The sequence below is a fragment of the Xiphophorus couchianus genome, chromosome 14 (genome assembly GCF_001444195.1).
Source record: "Xiphophorus couchianus chromosome 14, X_couchianus-1.0, whole genome shotgun sequence".
NCBI classification, from domain to species: domain Eukaryota; kingdom Metazoa; phylum Chordata; class Actinopteri; order Cyprinodontiformes; family Poeciliidae; genus Xiphophorus; species Xiphophorus couchianus.
The window spans coordinates 4,095,257-4,117,571 of record NC_040241.1 but is presented as its reverse complement, the minus strand read 5'-3'; the positions used below and the strand labels follow the sequence as shown (position 1 = coordinate 4,117,571).

General features: G+C 41.2%; 1 protein-coding gene across 1 annotated transcript in view; it reads right to left on the bottom strand.

The window, feature by feature from the left end:
* adam19a (ADAM metallopeptidase domain 19a) overlaps positions 1-22,315 on the bottom strand; it is a 163,365-nt gene that overhangs the window by 116,742 nt on the left and 24,308 nt on the right. Inside the window, exon 2 of the mRNA XM_028038532.1 lies at positions 20,046-20,125. Within this exon, the coding sequence (XP_027894333.1) occupies positions 20,046-20,125 (80 nt within the window). The remainder of the gene's footprint in view (positions 1-20,045; positions 20,126-22,315) is intronic.

The window sequence follows — 22,315 nt, the reverse complement described above, 5'->3', positions numbered from 1 at the left end:
ATTAGTAAGTCCCATGCACATAGTAGTCAATGTTGTACCCACATACTTCCCAGATGATCTTATATTTAATCTTGACTTGTTGTCATATTTGTTCTGTATAAATATAGATAAGATGTGGAACAAAAAAATAGCAACATGAATGAATCCACTGTCAGGTTCAAAATGTTTTAATACTGACTTCCACAGTTAATTTATTAGGTTTATTTGAGAAAATAACAGGTGTGATTATAATGTTTTTTTTAGTTAAGAATGGTTTGGAGATGTATGTTTTAGGCTAACTATGCATTTAATGCAGCATTTTTCTTTCTTTAATATGATGTGCTTCTGTTCCTCATAATCCTCAATAAAAGATGTTTGTTATGAGTGAGATATGGCCTACGCAATTTATCTAGCATCAGTGACTTTGATCAATCTCATGGTCTGTTGGAGAAATCTGTGGATGTGCATTCACCTGATTTACTTAAGCCTGGTTCGACATAGTCACACCTCCTGAGTGTGACTGAAATGGATAAAGCCAGGATGAACTGATGGCGCTATGTCAAGCCTGGCTTCATCTCTTATCCTGGATTTCTTAAACCTACTTTTGTGAAATAGCCCTCAGAAGGTTCATTTGTTTAAACAGATGTATAGATTTATTTATGCTGAACAGAAAAATAAACACCCCATGTCAAATATTGTTGCCATGTTGAATTAATAACTGTAAATGAGCATTTGCTGACATTGTATTGTACAAAAGTAATATTTCTCTTGATTTGTGTGACCACTCCAGCACAAGATCACCACATCCCGCTCATCCATCTGCAGGATCGGCTAAGACCAGCGACACATACAGCTGATGAGACTATTGGTCTGCACAACAGACGTATCACACCTCAGACTGTCCATAACCGCCTACGAGAAGCCAACTTGGAAAAATCAAATTCCTCAACCTGATCTCTATCATGTTCAAAGGACTGTCAATCTGCTACAAATGGCCATACCACGATGTTATCAATGCTGATATGAAGATCAGTAACTACTGAGAATATACTTTGAGTTTCTCTATATATTGCGTAACCCAAATGTTCATAAAATGCTTATATTTGACATGGGACGTTTAAATTTTTGTTCAGTGTATTTAACAGACTCAGGTTCTCCATAGACATAGAAAACACACATGATACACAACATAAAAGTACATTTAAATAGCATATTGACATATAAAGTTATTAACACACAAGTTGAAGTCGATTAAGAATAATTTCAAAGCATGAATGTGGATATATTGGTGCATTATTCGTGACAGGAACATAATTCCCATTTTTTCAATTACACACGCAAATATACAGTTTTTACTAAAATTTTTACTAAAGTTTTTTTAGTAAAAATTTTGAACAGAATTTAATGTGATGCTGTGATACTAAACAGAATTTTCAAGTGGAAACAAGGCTAAAACGAATAAAAATATATTTGTTTTCCAAGATACCAGGCTACATGTGGATTAGAGAGAGGAGCTAAAGATGACAATAACAAGGAAATGATCAAAATGCAAACACAGAAGAAAAATAAGACCCAAGCGCCACAGGGTCACGACAAATAGATTGTGTTCATGTTGGCATTTGGTGAAAATTCAAACTGAAAATGTTTTGTGACAACAGACAATCTTGTTGCTTGAAATATTACTCACAAATCTCAATAGACCGGCATCTCCTTGAGTGTTGTCCAAGATGTCTTTGTATTCCAAAGAGAGCCAGATCAATGACACCCTGACAGCATCATTCCTCCATGTTTCACAAAACTCAACCTGCTGTCATCAAAATGAGGCTTCCTGAGGATTTATCCATCCTATGTTTTTTGCCTTAGAGGTACATTTGTTAATGTCTCTCTTCCCTACCCATCCCCACTAAAAGAATTTTAGCATTTATATTTAAACTATAAATCCTTTCATCCTTTAAGCTTTCTTTAGTTCTTCTGGATGGAGAGGTACGCGTGCAGCCAAAAATAAATGATTGTATTAAAAAGCTTGTCTTAAGATATCAAAGTTATGCTTTCTGCTTTTGACAAGTTATAAATAGAAAAGCACCTTCTTTGTTTTTCTCTATTCTCTGGGGACGTGTTGTTGGATATTTTCAGATAATAAGTGAGTAAGTTCCAAAGGCTGATTTCAATATTTATACTTTACAAGGGCCAAGTCCCACCTGACAGGTCCAGATTTATTCATTAGTACATGCCACGTACTAAAATTTGATGATGGTGCCAGCAGTCATTGAGAAACAGCCAAGTACACTCTGGAAAGAGTCATAACAGCAACTAGAAAGTAGTCACCATTTGCAGTTTTCTTTTTCCATCTCTGTTTATTGTCTTTTCCAGCTAGCTGCTTTCCTCCCCCCACACACCATCATTCTGTACACCTCTTCCTTAAAGAGAGTTCTTCCCCTTTGGCATCTCAACATTTGAAATGTTGGCATTCCTGCTCAGCTTAGTGTCCAACTGTTTTATAGTTATGGTAGAATGACTGCACATCCTCTGTCAATTATTGTTTTAATCCATCCATCCATCCATCCATCCACCTTCTTCCGCTTATCCGAGGTCGGGTCGCGGGGGTAGCAGCTTCAGAAGGGAGGCCCAGACTTCCCTCTCCCCGGCCACTTCTTCTAGCTCCTCCGGGGGAACCCCTAGGCGTTCCCAGGCCAGCCGAGAGACATAGTCCCTCCAGCGTGTCCTGGGTCTTCCCCGGGGCCTCCTCCCGGTGGGACGTGCCCGGAACACCTCACCAGGGAGGCGTCCAGGAGGCATCCTGACCAGATGCCCAAGCCACCTCAACTGGCTCCTCTCGATGTGAAGGAGCAGCGGCTCTACTCTGAGTCCCTCCCGGATGACTGAGCTTCTCACCCTATCTCTAAGGGAGAGCCCAGCCACCCTACGGAGAAAACCCATTTCGGCCGCTTGTATCCGCGATCTCGTTCTTTCGGTCATGACCCAAAGCTCATGACCATAGATGAGGGTGGGAACGTAGATCGACCGGTAAATCGAGAGCCTCGCTTTTTGGCTCAGCTCTCTCTTCACCACGATGGACCGGTACAGCGCCCGCTTGACAGCAGACGCTGCGCCAATCCGCCTGTCGATCTCCCGCTCCCTTCTTCCCCCATTCGTGAACAAGATCCCGAGATACTTAAACTCCTCCACTTGGGGCAGGACACCCCCCCTGACCCGGAGAAGGCACTCTACCCTTTTCCGGCTCAAGACCATGGCCTCGGATTTGGAGGCACTGATCCCCATCCCGGCCGCTTCACACTCGGCTGCGAACCGATCCAGCGAGAGCTGCAGATCACGATCTGATGAAGCCAAAAGGACCACATCGTCTGCGAAAAGCAGAGATGAGATCCTAAGGCCACCAAATCGGATCCCCTCAACACCTTGGCTGCGCCTAGAAATTCTGTCCATAAAAGTGATGAACAGAATCGGTGACAAAGGGCAGCCCTGGCGGAGTCCAACTCTCACCGGAAACGAGCCCGACTTACTGCCGGCAATGCGGACCAGACTCTGACACCGGTCATACAGGGACCTGACAGCCCGTATCAAAGGGCCCGGTACCCCATACTCCCGGAGAACCCCCCACAGGGCTCCCCGAGGGACACGGTCGAACGCCTTCTCCAAGTCCACAAAACACATGTAGACTGGTTGGGCGAACTCCCATGCACCCTCCAGGACCCTGCTGAGGGTGTAGAGCTGGTCCAGTGTTCCACGACCAGGACGAAAACCACACTGCTCTTTCTGAATCCGAGGTTCGACTATCCGACGGACCCTCCTCTCCAGGACCCCTGAATAGACCTTGCCAGGGAGGCTTAAGAGTGTGACCCCTCTATAATTGGAGCACACCCTCCGGTCCCCCTTTTTGAACAGGGGGACCACCACCCCAGTCTGCCAATCCAGGGGAACTGCCCCCGATGTCCATGCGATATTGCAGAGTCGCGTCAACCAACACAACCCTACAACATCCAGAGCCTTAAGGAACTCCGGGCGGATCTCATCCACCCCCGGGGCCTTGCCACCGAGGAGCTTTTTAACCACCTCGGCGACCTCGCCCCCAGAGATTGGAGAGCCCAACCCAGAGTCCCCAGGCTCCGCTTCCTCAGTGGAAGGCATGTTGGTGGGATTGAGGAGGTCTTCGAAGTACTCTGCCCACCGGCCCACAACGTCCCGAGTAGAGGTCAGCGGCACACCATCCCCACTATAAACAGTGTTGGTGCTGCACCGCTTCCCCCCCCTGAGACGCCGGATGGTGGACCAGAATCGCCTCGAAGCCGTGCGGAAGTCTTTCTCCATGGCCTCTCCAAACTCCTCCCATGCCCGAGTTTTTGCCTCAGCAACCGCCCGAGCCGCATGCCGCTTCGCCCGCCGGTACCCATCAGCTGCTTCCGGAGTCCCACAGGCCAAAAAGGCCCGATAGGACTCCTTCTTCAGCCTGATGGCATCCCTCACCGAAGGTGTCCACCAACGGGTTCGAGGGTTGCCGCCGCGACAGGCACCGACAACCTTGCGGCCACAGCTCCGATCGGCCGCCTCGACAATGGAGGCACGGAACACGGTCCACTCAGACTCCATGTCCCCCACCTCCCCCGGGACGTGTTCGAAGTTTTGCCGGAGATGGGAGTTAAAGCTCCGTCTCACAGGGGATTCCGCCAGACGTTCCCAGCAGACCCTCACAACACGTTTGGGCCTGCCAGGTCTGACCGGCTTTCGCCCCCACCACCGGAGCCAACTCACCACCAGGTAGTGGTCAGTGGACAGCTCCGCACCTCTCTTCACCCGAGTGTCCAAGACATACGGCCGCAGATCCGATGAAACGATGACAAAGTCGATCATCGAACTGCGGCCTAGGGTGTCCTGGTGCCAAGTGCACATATGGACACCCTTATGCTTGAACATGGTGTTCGTTATGGACAATCCATGGCGAGCACAGAAGTCCAGCAACAAAACACCGCTCGAGTTCAGGTCGGGCGGGCCGTTCCTCCCAACCACGCCCCTCCAGGTCTCACTGTCGTTGCCCACGTGAGCGTTGAAGTCCCCCAGCAGAACAAGGGAGTCCCCAGGAGGAGCACTCTCCAGTACCCCCTCTAAGGACTCCAAAAAGGGTGGGTAATCTGAACTGTCGTTCGGCCCGTAAGCACAAACGACAGTCAGAACCCGTCCCCCCACCCGTAGGCGGAGGGATGCTACCCTCTCGTTCACCGGGGTAAACCCCAACGTACAGGCGCCGAGATGGGGAGCAACAAGTATGCCCACTCCTGCCCGACGTCTCTCTCCCTGGGCAACTCCAGAGTGGAAGTATGTCCAGCCCCTCTCAAGGAGACTGGTTCCAGAACCAGAGCCATGCGTCGAGGTGAGACCGACTATTTCTAGCCGGAACCTCTCGACCTCACGCACTAGCTCCGGCTCCTTCCCCACCAGAGAGGTGACATTCCACGTCCCAAGAGCCAGTTTCTGCAACCGAGGATCGGACCGCCAGGGTCCCCTCCCTTGGCCGCCACCCATCACACAGTGCACCCGACCCCTTTGGCCCCTCCCACGGGTGGTGGGCCCATGGGAGGGGGAGCCCATGTTTCCTCTTCGGGCTGAGCCCGGCCGGGCTCCATGGGTAAAAGCCCGGCCACCAGACGCTCGCCATCGTGCCCCCCCTCCAGGCCTGGCTCCAGAGTGGGGCCCCGGTGACCCGCGTCCGGGCGAGGGAACACCAAGTCCAAGGTTTTCCTTCATCATTGGGGTCTTCGGGCTGCACTTTGTCTGGTCCCTCACCTAGGACCTGTCTGCCTTGGGTGACCCTACCAGGGGCATGAAGCCCCAGACAGCATAGCTCCTAGGATCATTGGGGCACTCAAACCCCTCCACCACGATAAGGTGGCAGCCCATGGAGGAGCGTTTAATCCAGGTTCTTTAAATCTAAGAGCAAGTCCAGACAAAAGAGAAAAACTCAGGACAACTCATCTCTTCAAATGTCTTTCATCCATCCAACATCTTCTGTATCTGAGATGCGGCCGTGGGAGTAACATCAAACGAAAGCAAGACAATATGTTCCCTGGAAAAACTGATATGTAAAGTTACCCCAGCAGGCTTTAGATCTTTCTCTTTTTCTGAATGTATGGATGGATGGATTAAACTAAAGGTGCATTATATTTATAGTTGGAAATGGGAAATTGGAAAAATCAACTGGAACACTCCCACAAGTCAGACTTCCCACTATGAAAGAAGCAACTCCGACTATCCCAGTTACGACTTATATGGCCAACTTGACATTTTAATATGGCCGCTCCTCACATCAATAGCAGTGAGCTGTGGTGGAAATATGTTTATTTTAGAAGACACACTTGTGGGCGTGCACAAGTGTGTAGTGTGTAGTTACTTTCAGTGACTACAGTTATAAACTGCTGTTTGCTTATGAAAAGTAAAGCTTAAAACAAAGTTTGTCAAAGGTATTGTGAACAATGTCTACGTGGCCGTCGCCATGTTTAAATCCTGACTTCTCTGACTATGATACCTGGAACCTTGTTACTTCGTGTGTGACATCAACCCAACTCAGAGTTATGATTTCCAAGGTAACTGAAACACAGCGTTAGACAAACCTTCCCGAGTCAGGATTGTCGTCTTCAGCTAGTTTAGCTCAAACACATGATCAGTTTTATCAGATCAAACTTACTGACAACCTTCTAGAGTTTTGACCAATAAATTAAACAGTTTTATGTGTTATTCCAAAGCAGGAAGAATTACTACAACAGCAACAATCACCAGGGTCAAAGGAGGCTACAGCAAGTGAAAGTCAAAGTTAGAGATACTCGCATAGTGAAATAAGACAAGTCATTAAAACGTAAAATGGCTAATTTACCCATAAATGAACAAATCTGGTTAGATAAACCTGCCAGGCAAACTAATCAGAGCTACACGAAGCACGCAGCACTACAAAGACAACACACTGGTGAGAAGCTTACCAGTAACAGAAGGTGCTGTGTGCCAATTTAACACACGAGTGCACACACAGATATACAAACACAAACAAACCCCCCCCCCCCCCCCCCCCCCCCCACACACACACACACAGAGATGATGCTTCTATTACATGGGAATGTTCTTGGTCATAGTTGAAAATATTTACTTACTCAGCTGAACTAATTCAAATGATGACTGAATATTCTCTTTTGCTGAAGTTCCCTCAATGGTCTGAGGCCTAAACATCAATGACATTGAATAATTTCAAAATTTTATCAGATGTTAGGGTTAGCGTCTGATTTTTAAGTAATTGTTTTAAACTGTAGGGTAGGGTTAGGGTAGGGTTATTGTTCATACAATAGGCAAGTCTGATTAATGATGAAAATGTATGGATTTTACAAATATTCCTTCCAGTATAATGTATGAGTGTAGTCTACAAGTTACAGGTGCATCAACTGTCAATATGATTAAGGGAGGCATTTGTGGATTTGGACCAGTTGTGGTAGTAGTGCATGTCCAGATGGTGGTTTAGCAGAGACGACTTAACAATGTATTGCTCAACAATGGCGATATGAGGAAGGAAGCAGATGCAGCCAGGGGATGAGCCACCCCAACGCTGCTTAGTATCTCATTTTCAGTCAGGCAGGAAAACAGAATTCCACCACAGCTGTGTCTCCATCAGTTAACAACCGAAAGGACAGGGGGTCATTTCCATCTCACTACAACACATGCAGTATGCCTGCCCCATATAAAGTACCAACATGAGATTAGAAAAATGTGTATTTGGGTGCCAAATTTCCAGTTTATCCATCATCTCTCATCAGACTGAGAAAGCTGAACAAGGAAAGAGGAATAATCTGCATAATCTAATCATCTAATTTGCATCTTTCATTCCTAGAGCCAAATGTTATCCTGAAATGATTTCTGATGCACTGTCAGTCAAAGAGCAGACGCACTTCTGTGATGTCTTCTCCTTTTGATCTTCTGTTTGATTTTGCTTGCTGATGACATGCTTGACTTTGCCAGTTTTTGCTTCAGTTGAATTTTTTGTTTGAAATACTAAAGTCTATATCTCCATGTGATGTCACCTTGCCAGAGGTATTCTCTGCCTCCCGCATCATTTCCTGCCATTACTGATTAAACATAGTTTTTCCTACAACAAAAGGTTAAAACACTGAGGTAACTGTTGCCTGTACAGAAGCCATTTATTCACCATTACTATAGTCATATATATGTTTTAAAGAGTGAATTACATCAATTAGATATTACATAGTGAAAGTTTTAATACATATGTAAAATCTTTTTTTGTTTGTTTAAGTTGCCTGTTGCAGGTTTAAGCTGATGTTCAGTGTGAGACTTTACTGTGGGTGGAGCAGAAACGGCGCTCCGTCTGTGAAATATTACTACCTGTAGAACGTAGAGACAGTCCAACAGAGGAAACAGAACCAGCGTTTTACACCGCTAGCTCGTTGACTTAAATTATTTTTCGGGTTATTTCTTTAGGTTTTTGACCGTGATGCTTTTCGGGGTGAGTATTGGTAGCTGTGCGCTGCTTTACCTGCTATCTGGCCTGTCCGGATGTCCCTTTTTTTGCCTGAAGTGAGCCTCAATGTAGCCAAACTCCGTCAAATGTTTTTTTTTAAACGTCATATTAGATTCGTTGTGTTGATGCATTTTGATGTGCTTCACCCCGAGGTATTTCTTCGGTGGAACACGCAAACTTCCCCATTCCCCATTTGTTGCTGCGTGCTTGAGCAGGAGATCAGATGCACATGCAGGCTGCGAAATGAGATGAAATGAGATCGGTTTTGGTGATCGGCAACAAGAGACAGTGATCGGCAAGCCCTAATCATACACCTTTTCACGGAAATCAACCGAGAACTCAGCAAAATCCATGTCTAAATTCTCTGTATATAGTCACCAATGGGGCAACATGGTTGTCTTGCAGTAATAAGGTAATAAGGTCTTTATGGAGCGTGTTTCTTCTCCGTGTGCATGCATGAGCTCCCTCTGAGTGCTGTGACTTCCTGTCACTGTCCAAGGCATGGCTGTTAGGTTAGTTGGTTTCTCTAAATTGTCCTTAGGTGTGAGTGGATTAACCCCCTACCATCTAATAACCACGGTGGTCCGTTTTGGAAACTCAGCAGCTGATTTTATTTTGGGCTGGAAATCAGAGACATCTCCACTATAACCTGGTGAGAACACCACCACAGGTATCAACTTCTCAGTTGTTTCATGGCATTAGTCTCTCTGATATGTGCAGAAAGAGTGAACACTGTATTGGCGATGAGTGGAAATGTCTGTGGCTCTTCTTCAATTAAAAGAAGACATGTGAATAAAGTAGTCGCATACACATCTTGGCCAGCGCCAACATCTTGCTACTATGATCTCCGACCGCGTTGTGTAGCACCCACTGTTGACAAGGTAGACATGGTTCCTCTAACTAGTGGAAATGGGCAATAAAGCACCGAAGATCGAAGGCAATCGAACCAAACCAGCTCAAGAATGAGAGCTCTTTCAGCGGAAAAGGCCTATCAGTAACCTTCAGAGAGATCGGAAAACTACTGTTCCAACCAGTATTCAAGTATAGCTTTCCATGTTCCATTAGTTTCTTGGCTGTTTGGAAGCAAAAATAAGAATGGTTTGCAACAACACTTTGTCTTTAGCCTTTTTTGTTGCCTAAGCAAACCTGAAAGAACAAATATCTTTGTTTCATCTGGACAGACAAACTTTCCATCATTTGGCAATGAGGCATGCACTGAATGTGAAAGATTCTATTTCTTTTGTAGAACTGTGTATTAAATAGATGAGCAGCGTGGGGAAGGTAAAACTAGTACCCAATTAGGAGCGTTTTGCTGACTTAGCTTTAAACAAACAAAACATACATTTAGAGGAGCAAAACATTCCCACATGTATATAATGGAAGCAAATCCAGCAACAATGTTTTGAATATAGCAAAACTGCAGCCTTACAGCATCCCTCAGGGACAAGGGATGGGAGCCATTCACAACAACAAAGCACATCATTTAGGTTCATATCTACATCTTCAGGTTCAACACAGAGGAACATTTTCCCAGAATGCCTTTCAGCTGCTCAGCAACATAGATTACGTCAGTGAAATACCATGAGTATTACAAATAACAGTCATCTGTGTAATTTAATAAGATTTTGAAACAAATCTAGTACATTTGCTTACTCTGTTTGAGTTTTTGACATTATCTGAACAGTGGTGAAAGCCCTGCAAGGAGAAAACTGATTTCGATGTTTAGGATCCCAAACAGTAGAGATCATCAAAGCACATCCATCTGAGATGAAAATATCTCATCTGACTAAAAATGTCCTCAATTTGTAAGCAGGGATACTGATGGCATGCAAGCATGTGTTAAGCATAATGCCTGCACAATGGATGCTCATGCTACTGGATAAAATATTTGAATAATAAATGGATCATCAACAATCAACATCAGGTGCAGTTCCAGAAGACACAAAAAATAAAGCTATTGAGATTCTTTCCCTGTTCCTATAAAAGCACAGTCTTTACATGTGTGATCAAACTGTCCTTAATAGTCATGATCAGCAAGAAAAACTAAAAGCAGGAGAAATCTAAAATATATTTTAAGTATTTTTCAATCCAGCTAATGATGGGGAAACCATTTATTATGGCTGCTAATTATTATATACTTCGGTTGTTTTGGCGGTTTTCGTTTAGGTTTAATACCTGAATGTTTCTGGCATAAATGAAACTGTTTTCCACAGAATGTTTTATGCAAACCATGTGCCTGTTTGTTACACATCTGAAACACTCTGCACTCTCATGGAAAGTTACAAATCATTTACAATTAAATCAGATCATATTTGAGATTTAAGAACTTGAGCTGGCATCAGCAATGCAGGGCCTAAACTGTTTGACTTACATCAAAGGGACCGTCTAAGGGGACTGCAGAGGCTTGGGAGAATAAAGGCTGAAAAGGCTTCTTCCATCTGCGTGTGTCTCCCCAATCTTGCCGGGGTGAATGTCAATGGCAACTCAAAGGGGCTGGTGAGGTGAGAAAAAATCTAATCACCAAGCAGACAGAGAGAAAAGATGTGAAAGCTTTAAGAAGACGGAAAGATAAAAAGAAAAAACAGACGAGGAGAAAGAGGCCAACGCAAGTCTTTCAACTTTCCTGACAAACAAACAGAAGGACAGAGGCACCAACAGCAAGCTGTAACACATGAAGCCTCCCACACTGACATGTGTCGGCTGTGTCTGCACAGAGAACAGAAGGTCACAGTTATAAAACTGTTGCTGCTGACAGATGGTCACCTAATCACACCTGTTTGCTGACTGGACATGGAAATCAGTAAAAGCATATCTGTCAAATGTGTATCCTTGAAGAAAAGGTCAATTTATTGCTTGCATACATTGTTTTACTTATAACTGATATGTCTTCAGGGTGCTGAGGTGGTGCAGGGGTTATGCACAACCCACATATGGGGGCCTTAGTCCTCGATGAGGCTGTCGCAGTTTCGATTCCCGGCCTGGCGACCTTTGCTGCATGTCTTTCCCCTTCTCTCATTACCCACTCTCCTGTCAATTCACTATCAAATAAAGGCCACTTGAGACAATAAAACCTTTAAAAAATAGGATATGTCTTATGGAAATGCTTAAAAAGCTAGGGAAACATGTTGGTGATATACATATACTTTTTTGCTTAATGCAACACTGCAGCACCAGATTCTTCAAAACCAGCACTAAACATCTATAAAGATGTGTTTGAGGCAGTGTGGGAGTGTGACAGAACCGGGGAGACAATCAGGTATCATATATATAGCCCAGACCTGCAACACTTGCCGAGTTGGGCTGGACAACAAGCTAGGGCTGTGGGATGAGAGCTGAGGGAGATGAAACAAAAATTGAGACAGATGTTGTTGGAATATTAAAGAACCCCTGGTGTCTGAAGGGGTTGTGATTTTTCACACACACTAACCCAGCCAATCAAATCCTGAGGATGTTGCTCATAAATGGCAGAAAATGTGTAGAACATTCAGCCTACAATAAAAATAAACATGTCATGTAGCAAGAATGCAGATAAGAATGAAAGTTTCCTCTCAGGCTTTCCTTTTTTTCTCCTCCTACAGCTTTTTCACTGGTTTCAGAATGAGAAGCCAGTGCATCAGGGAGATAGTGATGCTGTTTTTCCTGAAGATGCACTAATTATTTGGCTAAATCCTGGAAACGAACCATTTTCATTCACTCTGGTTGGTCAGTGATGAAGAAGATCACACAGTTATAGATCTGAATTATTTTATGGCCACTGAGCTCTTCATTATCGCAGAAGCAAATTACCACACATATCTTTGTTCTCACATCACTGCAATGTGTTCCACCTTAACCTGGACGATTCCATGTGTTGCTTTTTCTTCATCTCCCCAAAGTTTGCAGAACAAGTCATCAACAAAAGCTTGTAAGTTTTGAGCAGAGGTAAACCTGGAATTGTCTGTGCATCTAACAATTATGTCAGGAATGTTTTATATATTTCGAAAAGGCCTGGGTAATAAACCAATCTTTAACTGACACAAAAAATGTATTAATTTTGCCCATGTCGGTATTTTTTTTTTAAATGAAAAGAATGGACTTTTTGTCTTTTTTGACCGTGTATAGTTAGGTTAAGCTAATATCTCTTTAAGATGCTATGCTAAGTGTACAGTCTGTCGTCATGTGACTCCACCTCATCCCGTTGGTAATAAGGAGGTTGAGAAAATTGAGAAAGCTAAACACTCGTTTAGTGTTCAGCTAAACACTAAATGAGTGCTGTGTAACAGCAGCAACACCGCCCAGATGAACACACAGTAGGACAAAAGCTAATGAGGAAATCTACAGCCTGAGTGCTTTCAGCATCTGGCTTAAACTGTTAAAGAAAATGTATCTAGATAGGTTTTAATCTTATATTTACCTGTTCATTTATATTCGTTTTGCAGTGAAAACATTAACTGGGAACAGTCCTTTAGGTCCCTGGAACACTGAGATGAAATATGTTGTGGACCTGTAACCTTTTTAAACCATCACGTACATTGACACTAGAAAGCAATCAATCAACTTTATAAAACTTTATAAAAATAGATGGCCAAATATTTATAAAATATAGAAAATTCCAACAAAGACTATTGATGTAATGTCACATCTTAATAATAGAATCTGAGCTCAGAAGAAGAACCACAACAGTGTCTTCTCTCCACATTTAGACTGAAGCCCAGCTGCAGTCCAATGAGTCAGTGACAGTCTGCTCCTCATTTTAAGGCAGGTATGAGCCTTCCATGAATCTGTCTCTTAAATACAGGAACATTTTCAGACATGAAAAAACCACAAGCAATAACATACATTTGTTGAATGGTTTGAAGATTCAGTAGCATAAAATTACAACATCAACAAATGCAAGCAGAGAAACTTGTTCCTGTGATATCTCACACCATAAAGGTCCTAGAGAGACTCCAAGGTAAGGAATTAAGCATTTATGCTGCAGATTTATATTTGTGAAGTTGGAGTTGAAGATGCCATCATACACCTGCTTCACCTGCTTGTTTGACATACAGAATGTTAAATATTAATATTAAATATTGAACTTCTGTTATTGTCTGACCCGACCTTGACTGTATGTTATTCTTCTGCTGACAATGTGATAGACTCTAAATGCCTCTGCTATCACAGTATGGAGCTAAATACACTGAACCAAACTATAAATGCCCCATATCAAGTATAAGAGTTTTATGAACATTTGGGTTACGCAATATATAGAGAAACTCAAAATGTGACATTTTATTTTCCCCGGTCCAAGGATTGTCCAGTTGTTGCTCATTTTGTCTGATCACCCACTGGACATGCCCCTCCCATGCACTGAGTAAAAAAACAACTCACTGAATAATGCTCTCTGACAGCAGGTTGGATTAAAAATTATACACAAATCAAGAGAAATATTACTTTTGTATAATAAAACGTCAGCAAATGCCTATTTACAGTTGTTAACTCCACATGGCAACAATATTTGGCATGGGGCATTTATATTTTTGTTCAGTATACATCTAATACTTGGTTGGCTTACTGAATGTTGCTTGTGTTACCAGCTTTATTTATTAATCTTTAAATTAATAATTTAAGCATATGTATTATTAGAATAATGTTAACCTTTTTTGCTAAACGGTCATAAAAATGTTAAAGGAGTTGTTTCCTGAAATATCCTATCATTTTGATACCCTATCACCATCGCCTACTTCATAACACTAACACCATTAATAACCCTGATGAGTTCATTACTTCAATATTTTTAAGTTTCTGTCTGAATCATTTAAACTTTTGAGGCTGGTCTACCTAATAACAGAGTAGAGCTTTTCTTTCATTTGCAGTAAGTGAACTTCTTGGAAACTGAACTCCCTCTGTGAAGGTTTTAAGAAGCAGGAATTTTAACACTTTTAAGAAACTATCAGCATGAGCTTTGTCAATTTCCTTGCTTTATTTGTAGAACATGGAGTATAACTCAGCCATTACACAGACTGATTTTTAAGTGGGCATAATTACAAAAAGCGTGAGGACTGAGCAAATATTTTAACAAATTAGTTTCTTTAAAGGTTTTAAAAATCAACAACACTTTGAACCTAGGCTGGAGGGAGTTTAGTCTGAGGGAAATTATGAAAATGAATAAAAAAACACTTTTAAAATTCTTCAAATAAACAGTAAAATTACTGCATATTCCCTATAGCAGTGGTGAAGTGTCAGTGTGTTCAGGGTGTTTACTAGGGGAAGGGATCTGCAGACTTCCTGATTCAATTCCAATATGAGCCAGAAAGCTGCGATGCGGTTGTAAATCTATTATTGATGTAATAATTATGAGAAGCTTTGGTGGAACTAGGTCGATGGTCTCTTGCTTTATGATCAGCTGTTTTAAATCTAACTCTAGGTGGAATCACATAACATGCTTTTAACATAATGTTTGTATGTGACCCTATGTGTTCACTATAAACTGTTTTATCAAATTCCAATTAAGTCATGAATTAACATTCAGATTATTGAGTTTAACCAAGTGACCCATGTCTTATATAGATTAATCAAAAATTATTATTTTCTCTCCAATGGATCAAGTGATCCCCAGAACATAAATTAAAAAGAATAAAATTGTTTCAGTCTAACATTATAAGAAATCACTTGTTTAAAATTAACTAAAATGAGACAAAAGCTTTTCAGTTGCATAAAAATTTAAAAGTTATTTTTACATGGTATCTGACTGTGATTTTATCCATCCATCCATTCTCTTACACCCTTGCCCCTAGTGGAGTCAGGAGGGGTGCTGGTGCCTCTCCAGCAAGACATTTCAGGCGAGAAGCAGGGTACAGTCTGGACAGTTCGCCAGTCCATCGCAGGACAACACAGAGACAGACAGGACAAACAACCATGCACACACACACTCACACTCACTAAGGAGAATGTAGAGAAAATAATTTAGCTGACAGTCATGTTTTTGGACTGTGGAAGGAAGTCGGAGTACCCTGAGAGAACCCATGCATGCACAGGGAGAACATGCAAACTCTATGAAGAAAGACCCCGGACCGGGAATCAATCCCAGGACCTTCTTGCTGCAAGACTGTGATTTTGTATCAGGGAAAAAATATACTCTAATTGTCTGTGGTCACTAAGAAGAATATGCCTCTTTGAGATTATTCTATTTGCTTATAAATACTAATATGGGTCGATAAACAAGATGGTGGCTGATTTTCAGACCTTTGAGAAGGAAGATAAGATTGGTTTCTCATCTAAGTATCGGCCGATTTACCCAAAGTAACAAAATCTGGACTGATTTTTGTGAGTGCTGCACAATAGTCACATCACTGTTGCCAACTTTGCCACTATATTTAGTGGAGCTAGGTTTTCAGACAAAGACCATTTAGCAACAAAGACCAGTCCACACCATGTTGAGTCAGTGGATGTGTCTGATCTATTCTAGCTGGTCCAATGTCGATTATTAAGAAACAGAACTGTCAGAGCTGAAGCTGATGACAGATGTTCAAAAACACAGAAACTTTACATAATTATTATTTACTGTGAAATGACATGTGTTGCTAAAAAAGGTTTGTGTGGTGTATGTTAAATTTGTAAACCTTTCACTGTTTAGCTGCTGGAACAGGTCTTATATACTTGATAGGTACAGTTCAGCTCTGAAGGTATTGGTGATGAAGAAAATGTTTAGACCTAGGCTAATATGTGGAACTGGAAAGTCAGTGATAACTGAACAGTGTTCTTGCGTGACATTTGATTTACTTAGAGAAAGTGTGGGTAGGTCTGTTTGGGATCATTGTGGCACCTTCAGAGGAGCCCAAACTAAGAGAGGCACAGATCATCACTGCCAATCAGGCACAAAGAGGCACATGTTTTTAACACCATTTTCCTTATTGTTTTCAAGACCACTGGTACAGTACACCAGAATGCATTCTAACACCAATCCCACGTGATTCTTCTACCACCAACAATGACCGAGTCGTTCTGCATATTTATGTTCCTCAGTAAGTATCAAAATGCACAAGAGGCAGTCAGATGCCTTCAGTGATCACCGTCTATTACACGGCCTCTCCTGCCTGACAGCAAATGATCAACAGGTGGATGAACTAACAGTGACCTCATATGCTACTGTGGCTGAGGTTCCAGCTTCAACCCATAGCGCCCCACATTCCTCTGACCCCCATGTCAGACCAACGGTAATGAGAAGCAAATTAAAACAGCAAAAAATGGCTGTAAAATGATGTCTAAAATTCTTTAGATGAAGGTAATATTTTTAGTGTTTTTAGTCCCTAACAGATTTAAAATAAACAGAATTTAGTCACTTTCCTGTAATTGCGTTACTTTGAATAATTTTCTAAAAGGCATTTGGTCCAAATGTAATAGCATTTCAGCTATGTTTTCCTAAGATATTAACGTGGTCAGACAAACACTAAAACCATACTGCCTTATGACAGAGTTGTCATTTATGTGGCAGCAGAACAAACGGCAAAAATCTTCGAGCTTTTTTTCTCCTTACTGAACACAGAACCTGGATAAGAATAGCAACAGCTCTGATGGTGTCATTCTCCAAACTCTGGCCTTCTTCTCTGTTTTCCTCTCACTTTCTCCAACACATCCCAAATGTTCCACTCCTTGCCAAGGAAGCTGTCAGGCCAAGCAGGAGCATCTGTCCAACACGGCACTGAGCCATAATTCCATTCATGTTTGGATAAAATCACACGACTCTTTGTGTACAAGACCCAGAGTGACAAACATGACAAATCGTCTGTTCTTCCGTCCCGGACATGAGATCCATAAGCAGCTGTTTCTGTAAACAGATTTCATGAAATCCATTTATGTAGCTGGGCATACAAAGAAAAAGTGAGTGTGAGTATATGTTGCCGCTAACACTAGGGGGCGATGATGCAGTAACTTACAGGGAAGAACAAGACATCCACGCTGCAGGGAGTAGACTGGTTGGAGTTAGAAGCCAAAGGTTCATCATAATGTTCAGGTTGAATATTACAGGTTAAATGTAAAACATACCATCTACTGTAAGTCCAGATAAACATTTTAGTAGTTTACTAATTTTCTCTAAGTTCTTAATCCACGACAACCATATTGGATTGTCCTCGGGAACAATTTGATTTTCTTAGAATGTGGAAAATCTGACATACATAAACACAATGCGTCAGTAAAAAAAATTGTAGATTTGTTCCCTATCGCATCTCATAAACATGATTAATTAAGCGATTTGAGGCTATTTTTGCCTGCAATTTTGCTACTGCTTTTAAATATAGCATTAGAAATGTTTCTCATAGCAATATAAATGTATCTTTTCAGTACCTTTATAAATTAAAAAAAATAAATGTCAAGAGAAAGTACTTTTTTTTCAAATCTGTTAGTAAGCTATTTGAATTTCTAGGTTTTGACCTTGAAGTATCCAAAACCTTACATACTAGTGTTACTGGTTCCTAGGCCACTCACAGCTGTCAGTGATGCTTTATTCTCTGTAGCTGTAGTGGAACATTTGTTAGTTCTAAGTTCAAATGAGGAGGGATCTGAACTGCAACTGCTACCAACCAGTATCCACACTGCATCACATAATGCAACTTATGTGATGTTCAAAATCATTTTCAAAATGTAGGAAGTCCCACCAGACCTAATTTAAAAATGTTGTATTTTGGGGCGTGCAAGGGGTTAGCACGCCCCACGTTTGGAGGCCTTAGTCCTCGATGCGGACGTCGCGGGTTCGACTCCCGGTCCTGACAACCTTTACCGCATGTCTTCCCCCCTCTCCTCACCCTCCTTCCTGTCTGCCTACTGTAGAAAAAATACGAGCCACTAGCGCCGCAAAAACTCTTCGGAGAAAAAAAAAAGGAAAAAAAAAAATGTATTTTATCCTTCCCAGCATTCACTCTCACTCTATGCACATCTCAGCTGTGCATACAGTCAGAAGCACATACATCTCTAAAACCAAGTCACATGTTATTATGAAGCATGACCTGAAGGACTTCATAGAAATTTCTTTTAGTGACACGTTTCATTAGACTAAGGAAGAATCATCCTTATTCCCAATAGTAAAGATGTCTGGAAATACTTTTATGATGATTTTTAGCAAAATTATAGGAGTAAAGCACAAGGCTGAAACAACATGGTTTTACTTCAACCCATTTTAACCTTTCACACCCAAAACATTTACATGTTAGTCAGCATGTTAGACATAGCAGTGTCCAGGACTCAACTTCACTGAACAAATAATGTTAATATTTAAGTTAATAAAATTCAAAACATATGATCTAAGAAATAAAACAGAAATGTCCCCATTGTGAATCAATTAAGAATATATCTATTCTATTCAAGTTATTAAATAAAAGACATTTGTAACTTACATGAAAATTTTAGTTATTGTTATTTCAACTGAAGGGCCAATAAGAGTATTCCCTTTTCTTTTGGATTTCTACTCATAACTAAACTGAAGCCTTTTCATCACTCTCAGTTCAGTTTCATCATATTTAACATTCTGAACATGCAGACAGTTTATAAATACATAAACAGAAAAACTCAATTTTATTTATCTGGAAGAGGCCATTTTTGCATATTTTTTGTACTTTGATGTGCAAATCTGTTACTCATTTTGTGCTATGTGATAAACTGGAATGTTTAGTATAACAAATAAGGGGGAAAAAATGTTTTTGAATGGAAATAGTTGTTTAAATAAATCAACTAACTGAAAAATTCTTTGTTAGTGTAGCCCAGTTGGTGATTAATATCAATTAATTAAAAAGATTTTTGAAATAAGAAACTCGTTCCAACAATTAAGTTTGGACTGGGAAAAAGATAAGAGCTCACAAGAATGTCTGCCAGCATTTCAATCAGTGTTTATAGAAGAAGGTAGTTTGGTAACATAAAATTGTGACTCTAAGTGAATGCAGCTGCTCCATTGTGCACACTTTGCAAACTCCTTCCCACTTTATTTAAAAGCCACATTAGCTCATCTTTACACCTGCATCTATAATGTTGTGTATAGGGGTGCGCGTGTAGGGGTGTGTGTGTTCACCCACAGCTGCATAGGGACCAGAGAAAAGGTTTTGGAGTAAAAGGCAATTAAAATGCAGGAAACAAAAAACCTTCGTATCTCCAATCACACAGAAGTCATGCATCCCCTCAGGACACCAGAACAGAAGGACAGGAAAAAAGACGTCCTTCGTTTGTCTAACACCACAATGTGAGAAAGACTGGGTTTGAAAACAAGCAAGTTCTTCTGAAGTTCTTGAGCTGTGTGTAAATATTCAAGTTGCAAAATCCAAAAAAGACAAATATGGATGCATGAGTAAAAATGTGCTATTGATGCCTCAACATTGTGTCTTTGCTCCCACCCCTGCTGAGACAGCAGAGAAAATGCAAAAACATCCATCTGCAAGATAGAATCTGCACCCCAGAGTCTACGGACCGCAGAAAATTTGGACTCTTCCAGCAGTCAGCCATCTCTAACCAATTATGAGGAATTAAAATCTTGGTATAAGTCATACTGATATGTTCTGGTAGCAAAGGTTATTGAGAAATCAGCAGAGATTTTGACCTGTGTCGTGTTCTGTACCGCCCTCCTGCTTCGACCTTGAGAAAGCCACTGTGCTGTCACCGTCCTTCCCGCGGGCAGCCCTGGGGAACACAAAGCAGCATAGAGATTAATGTGATGTTGGACTGCTTACATAGGCTGGGTAAACTTGCAGTAGAGTGAGGTGTCACAGTGTCATTGAGCAAGAAGCAAGTAAAAAAAGACTGCTAGCTTTGTCTTTTTCTGCACAGGAGGGTTTTCAAACACGGACTAAACAGCAGCTGGTGGGAGAAGAAGGGCTTAGGAGAAGAGTAATATCTGAAAAATCCTCAGGTAAAATCAGTGAATTTACAGAAGGAAAACGTAATCCTTTTTTAAATAATGGTCAACTTTACCACACCATCAGTGATTTAAAAAACACAATCAGTCTGAGTCTGATCAACAGGTGTCTTTTCACCTCCACTTAAGTTTTTACCTTTTTTACAACAAAAACTCAAAGATGCGGCTCTGTGTCCTTCCCCCTCCCTAATGTGTTTGTTGGGGGTAGTGTGTGTGAGTGCGGGGGGGGGGGGGTGCATGTGTGTGTGTGGTACTAGATCGAGGGAGGGAGAAGGGCAAGTAACGAGAACCAAAGGCAGCAACCCAAACCCACCATCTAATAGTGGTTATGCCAGTAAACAGAGCTGAATAACAGGAGGGAAAGTACACTGAGCATTTCTTTTGAGAGAAAATGTCACAGATAATTGTTACCACAGAGACCCAACATTTAAAATCTACAGCCGGAGAATCTGCAGTGGAATTAGGCACCCTGACAAGGTGAGAGGAAAATAAGTACAACTGAACATGAATTTCTGTTGCTATGCCAACATGTTTTCAATCTAGAAAGTTTTCCTATTTTTTATTTTGCTGCATTTTGGTTCAGGCTGAAGGGTGAGCACATATAAAGGATTGAAAAAGCATATTTTCACTAAAATGCGGTGACAGTGCAAGGTGACACAGAAAGAGGTTGAGCTCTTCTAAATCTAGAAACTAAATAACAGAAACTAAGTTCTGTAATATATGAAAGTATTTAACTTTTCCCCCAACACAGTTGCAGGATTTGAAACAACCTGTTTTTTTTGTAAGACATCTTTAACGTAGCTGCTTTTTGGTTGCAGCAAAACCAAAAATGAAAGCAAAACTAGAACTATAAGTCCCCCTACAACGTCCCACCATTATATAACTTAATAGTAAATGACAGTCTTCACAGGATTTATTTTGTTTAGCTTCATTTCTACAATATTGTCAAAGGATGTAGAAACATTTGATCCCATAAGGAATTCAGATATTAAAAAGGTGCTGTGTTTCTTGTCAAAGTGAACTCTCTCTAGCAAAGCATCATCTAGTCTGTCAGCCTGTGACTCCAGGCTTTTATGATGAGTGTTTTTGTTTTTTTATCTATTGGGACTTTTATTTTGTAATGAAAAAGAAGTGGGGTTTTAGTTTCCCTGTTGAATGAAAAAACTAATAATAATAAAAAAGTTTCACCTAAAGTTGTCTGAAAACATAAACATTAAGGGTTTTTTCTGTAAGGAAAAGATATGAACATTTTGTTCAGCAACAGATTGCCTGTTAGAAAATTTTAAGCATAGCGCTTCCCTTTGGCAGTAATGCAAAGGGTCTTTTAAAAAAATTTTTAAAGAATCTGGAATACATTTGATGACGTCTACAGAATTTAGACTAGTGATACTTGAACAGGATTAATCTACTCTGAAACATCACCTGAAAGTTTGAAAAACAAAACATAGTGTTTCTTTATTTTCCTTAGGAATATTGTTAGAATCTCATGTCATTCTCAGGAAAACAATATTGTTTATTGCCTTGTCTTAAAGCATGCTGGCTGGTTCAGTTTGTTAACATTTTAGTACATTTCCAACTTGTAAATTAATAGGGAAAACTTGTAAATTAGTAAATAATAAAAGTGTATTAAAAACTTGGAGTTGTTTTGATACACGATAAAGCATATGAGGTGTAACCTGTCAGGATTCTAAACAGTTTCTTGACAGCTTCAGTCTAAGCCTTAAAAAAAGGAAACACAAAATTTTAAACCAGCACAATTTGTTAATGGTAAAATGTAAAGCATATATGTTTTTTTAGTTGAAATAATTGCTAATTCCTTTACTATTTGCAGTACAGAGAACTTAGGATAATTAGGGTAGGGCTCATCATTTTGACTTCTAACCATCTTGGAACTTTATAGTTCTAGTTGTTTTGCATCAAATATTTCAGATGTGAAATGACTATGAATCACTGTG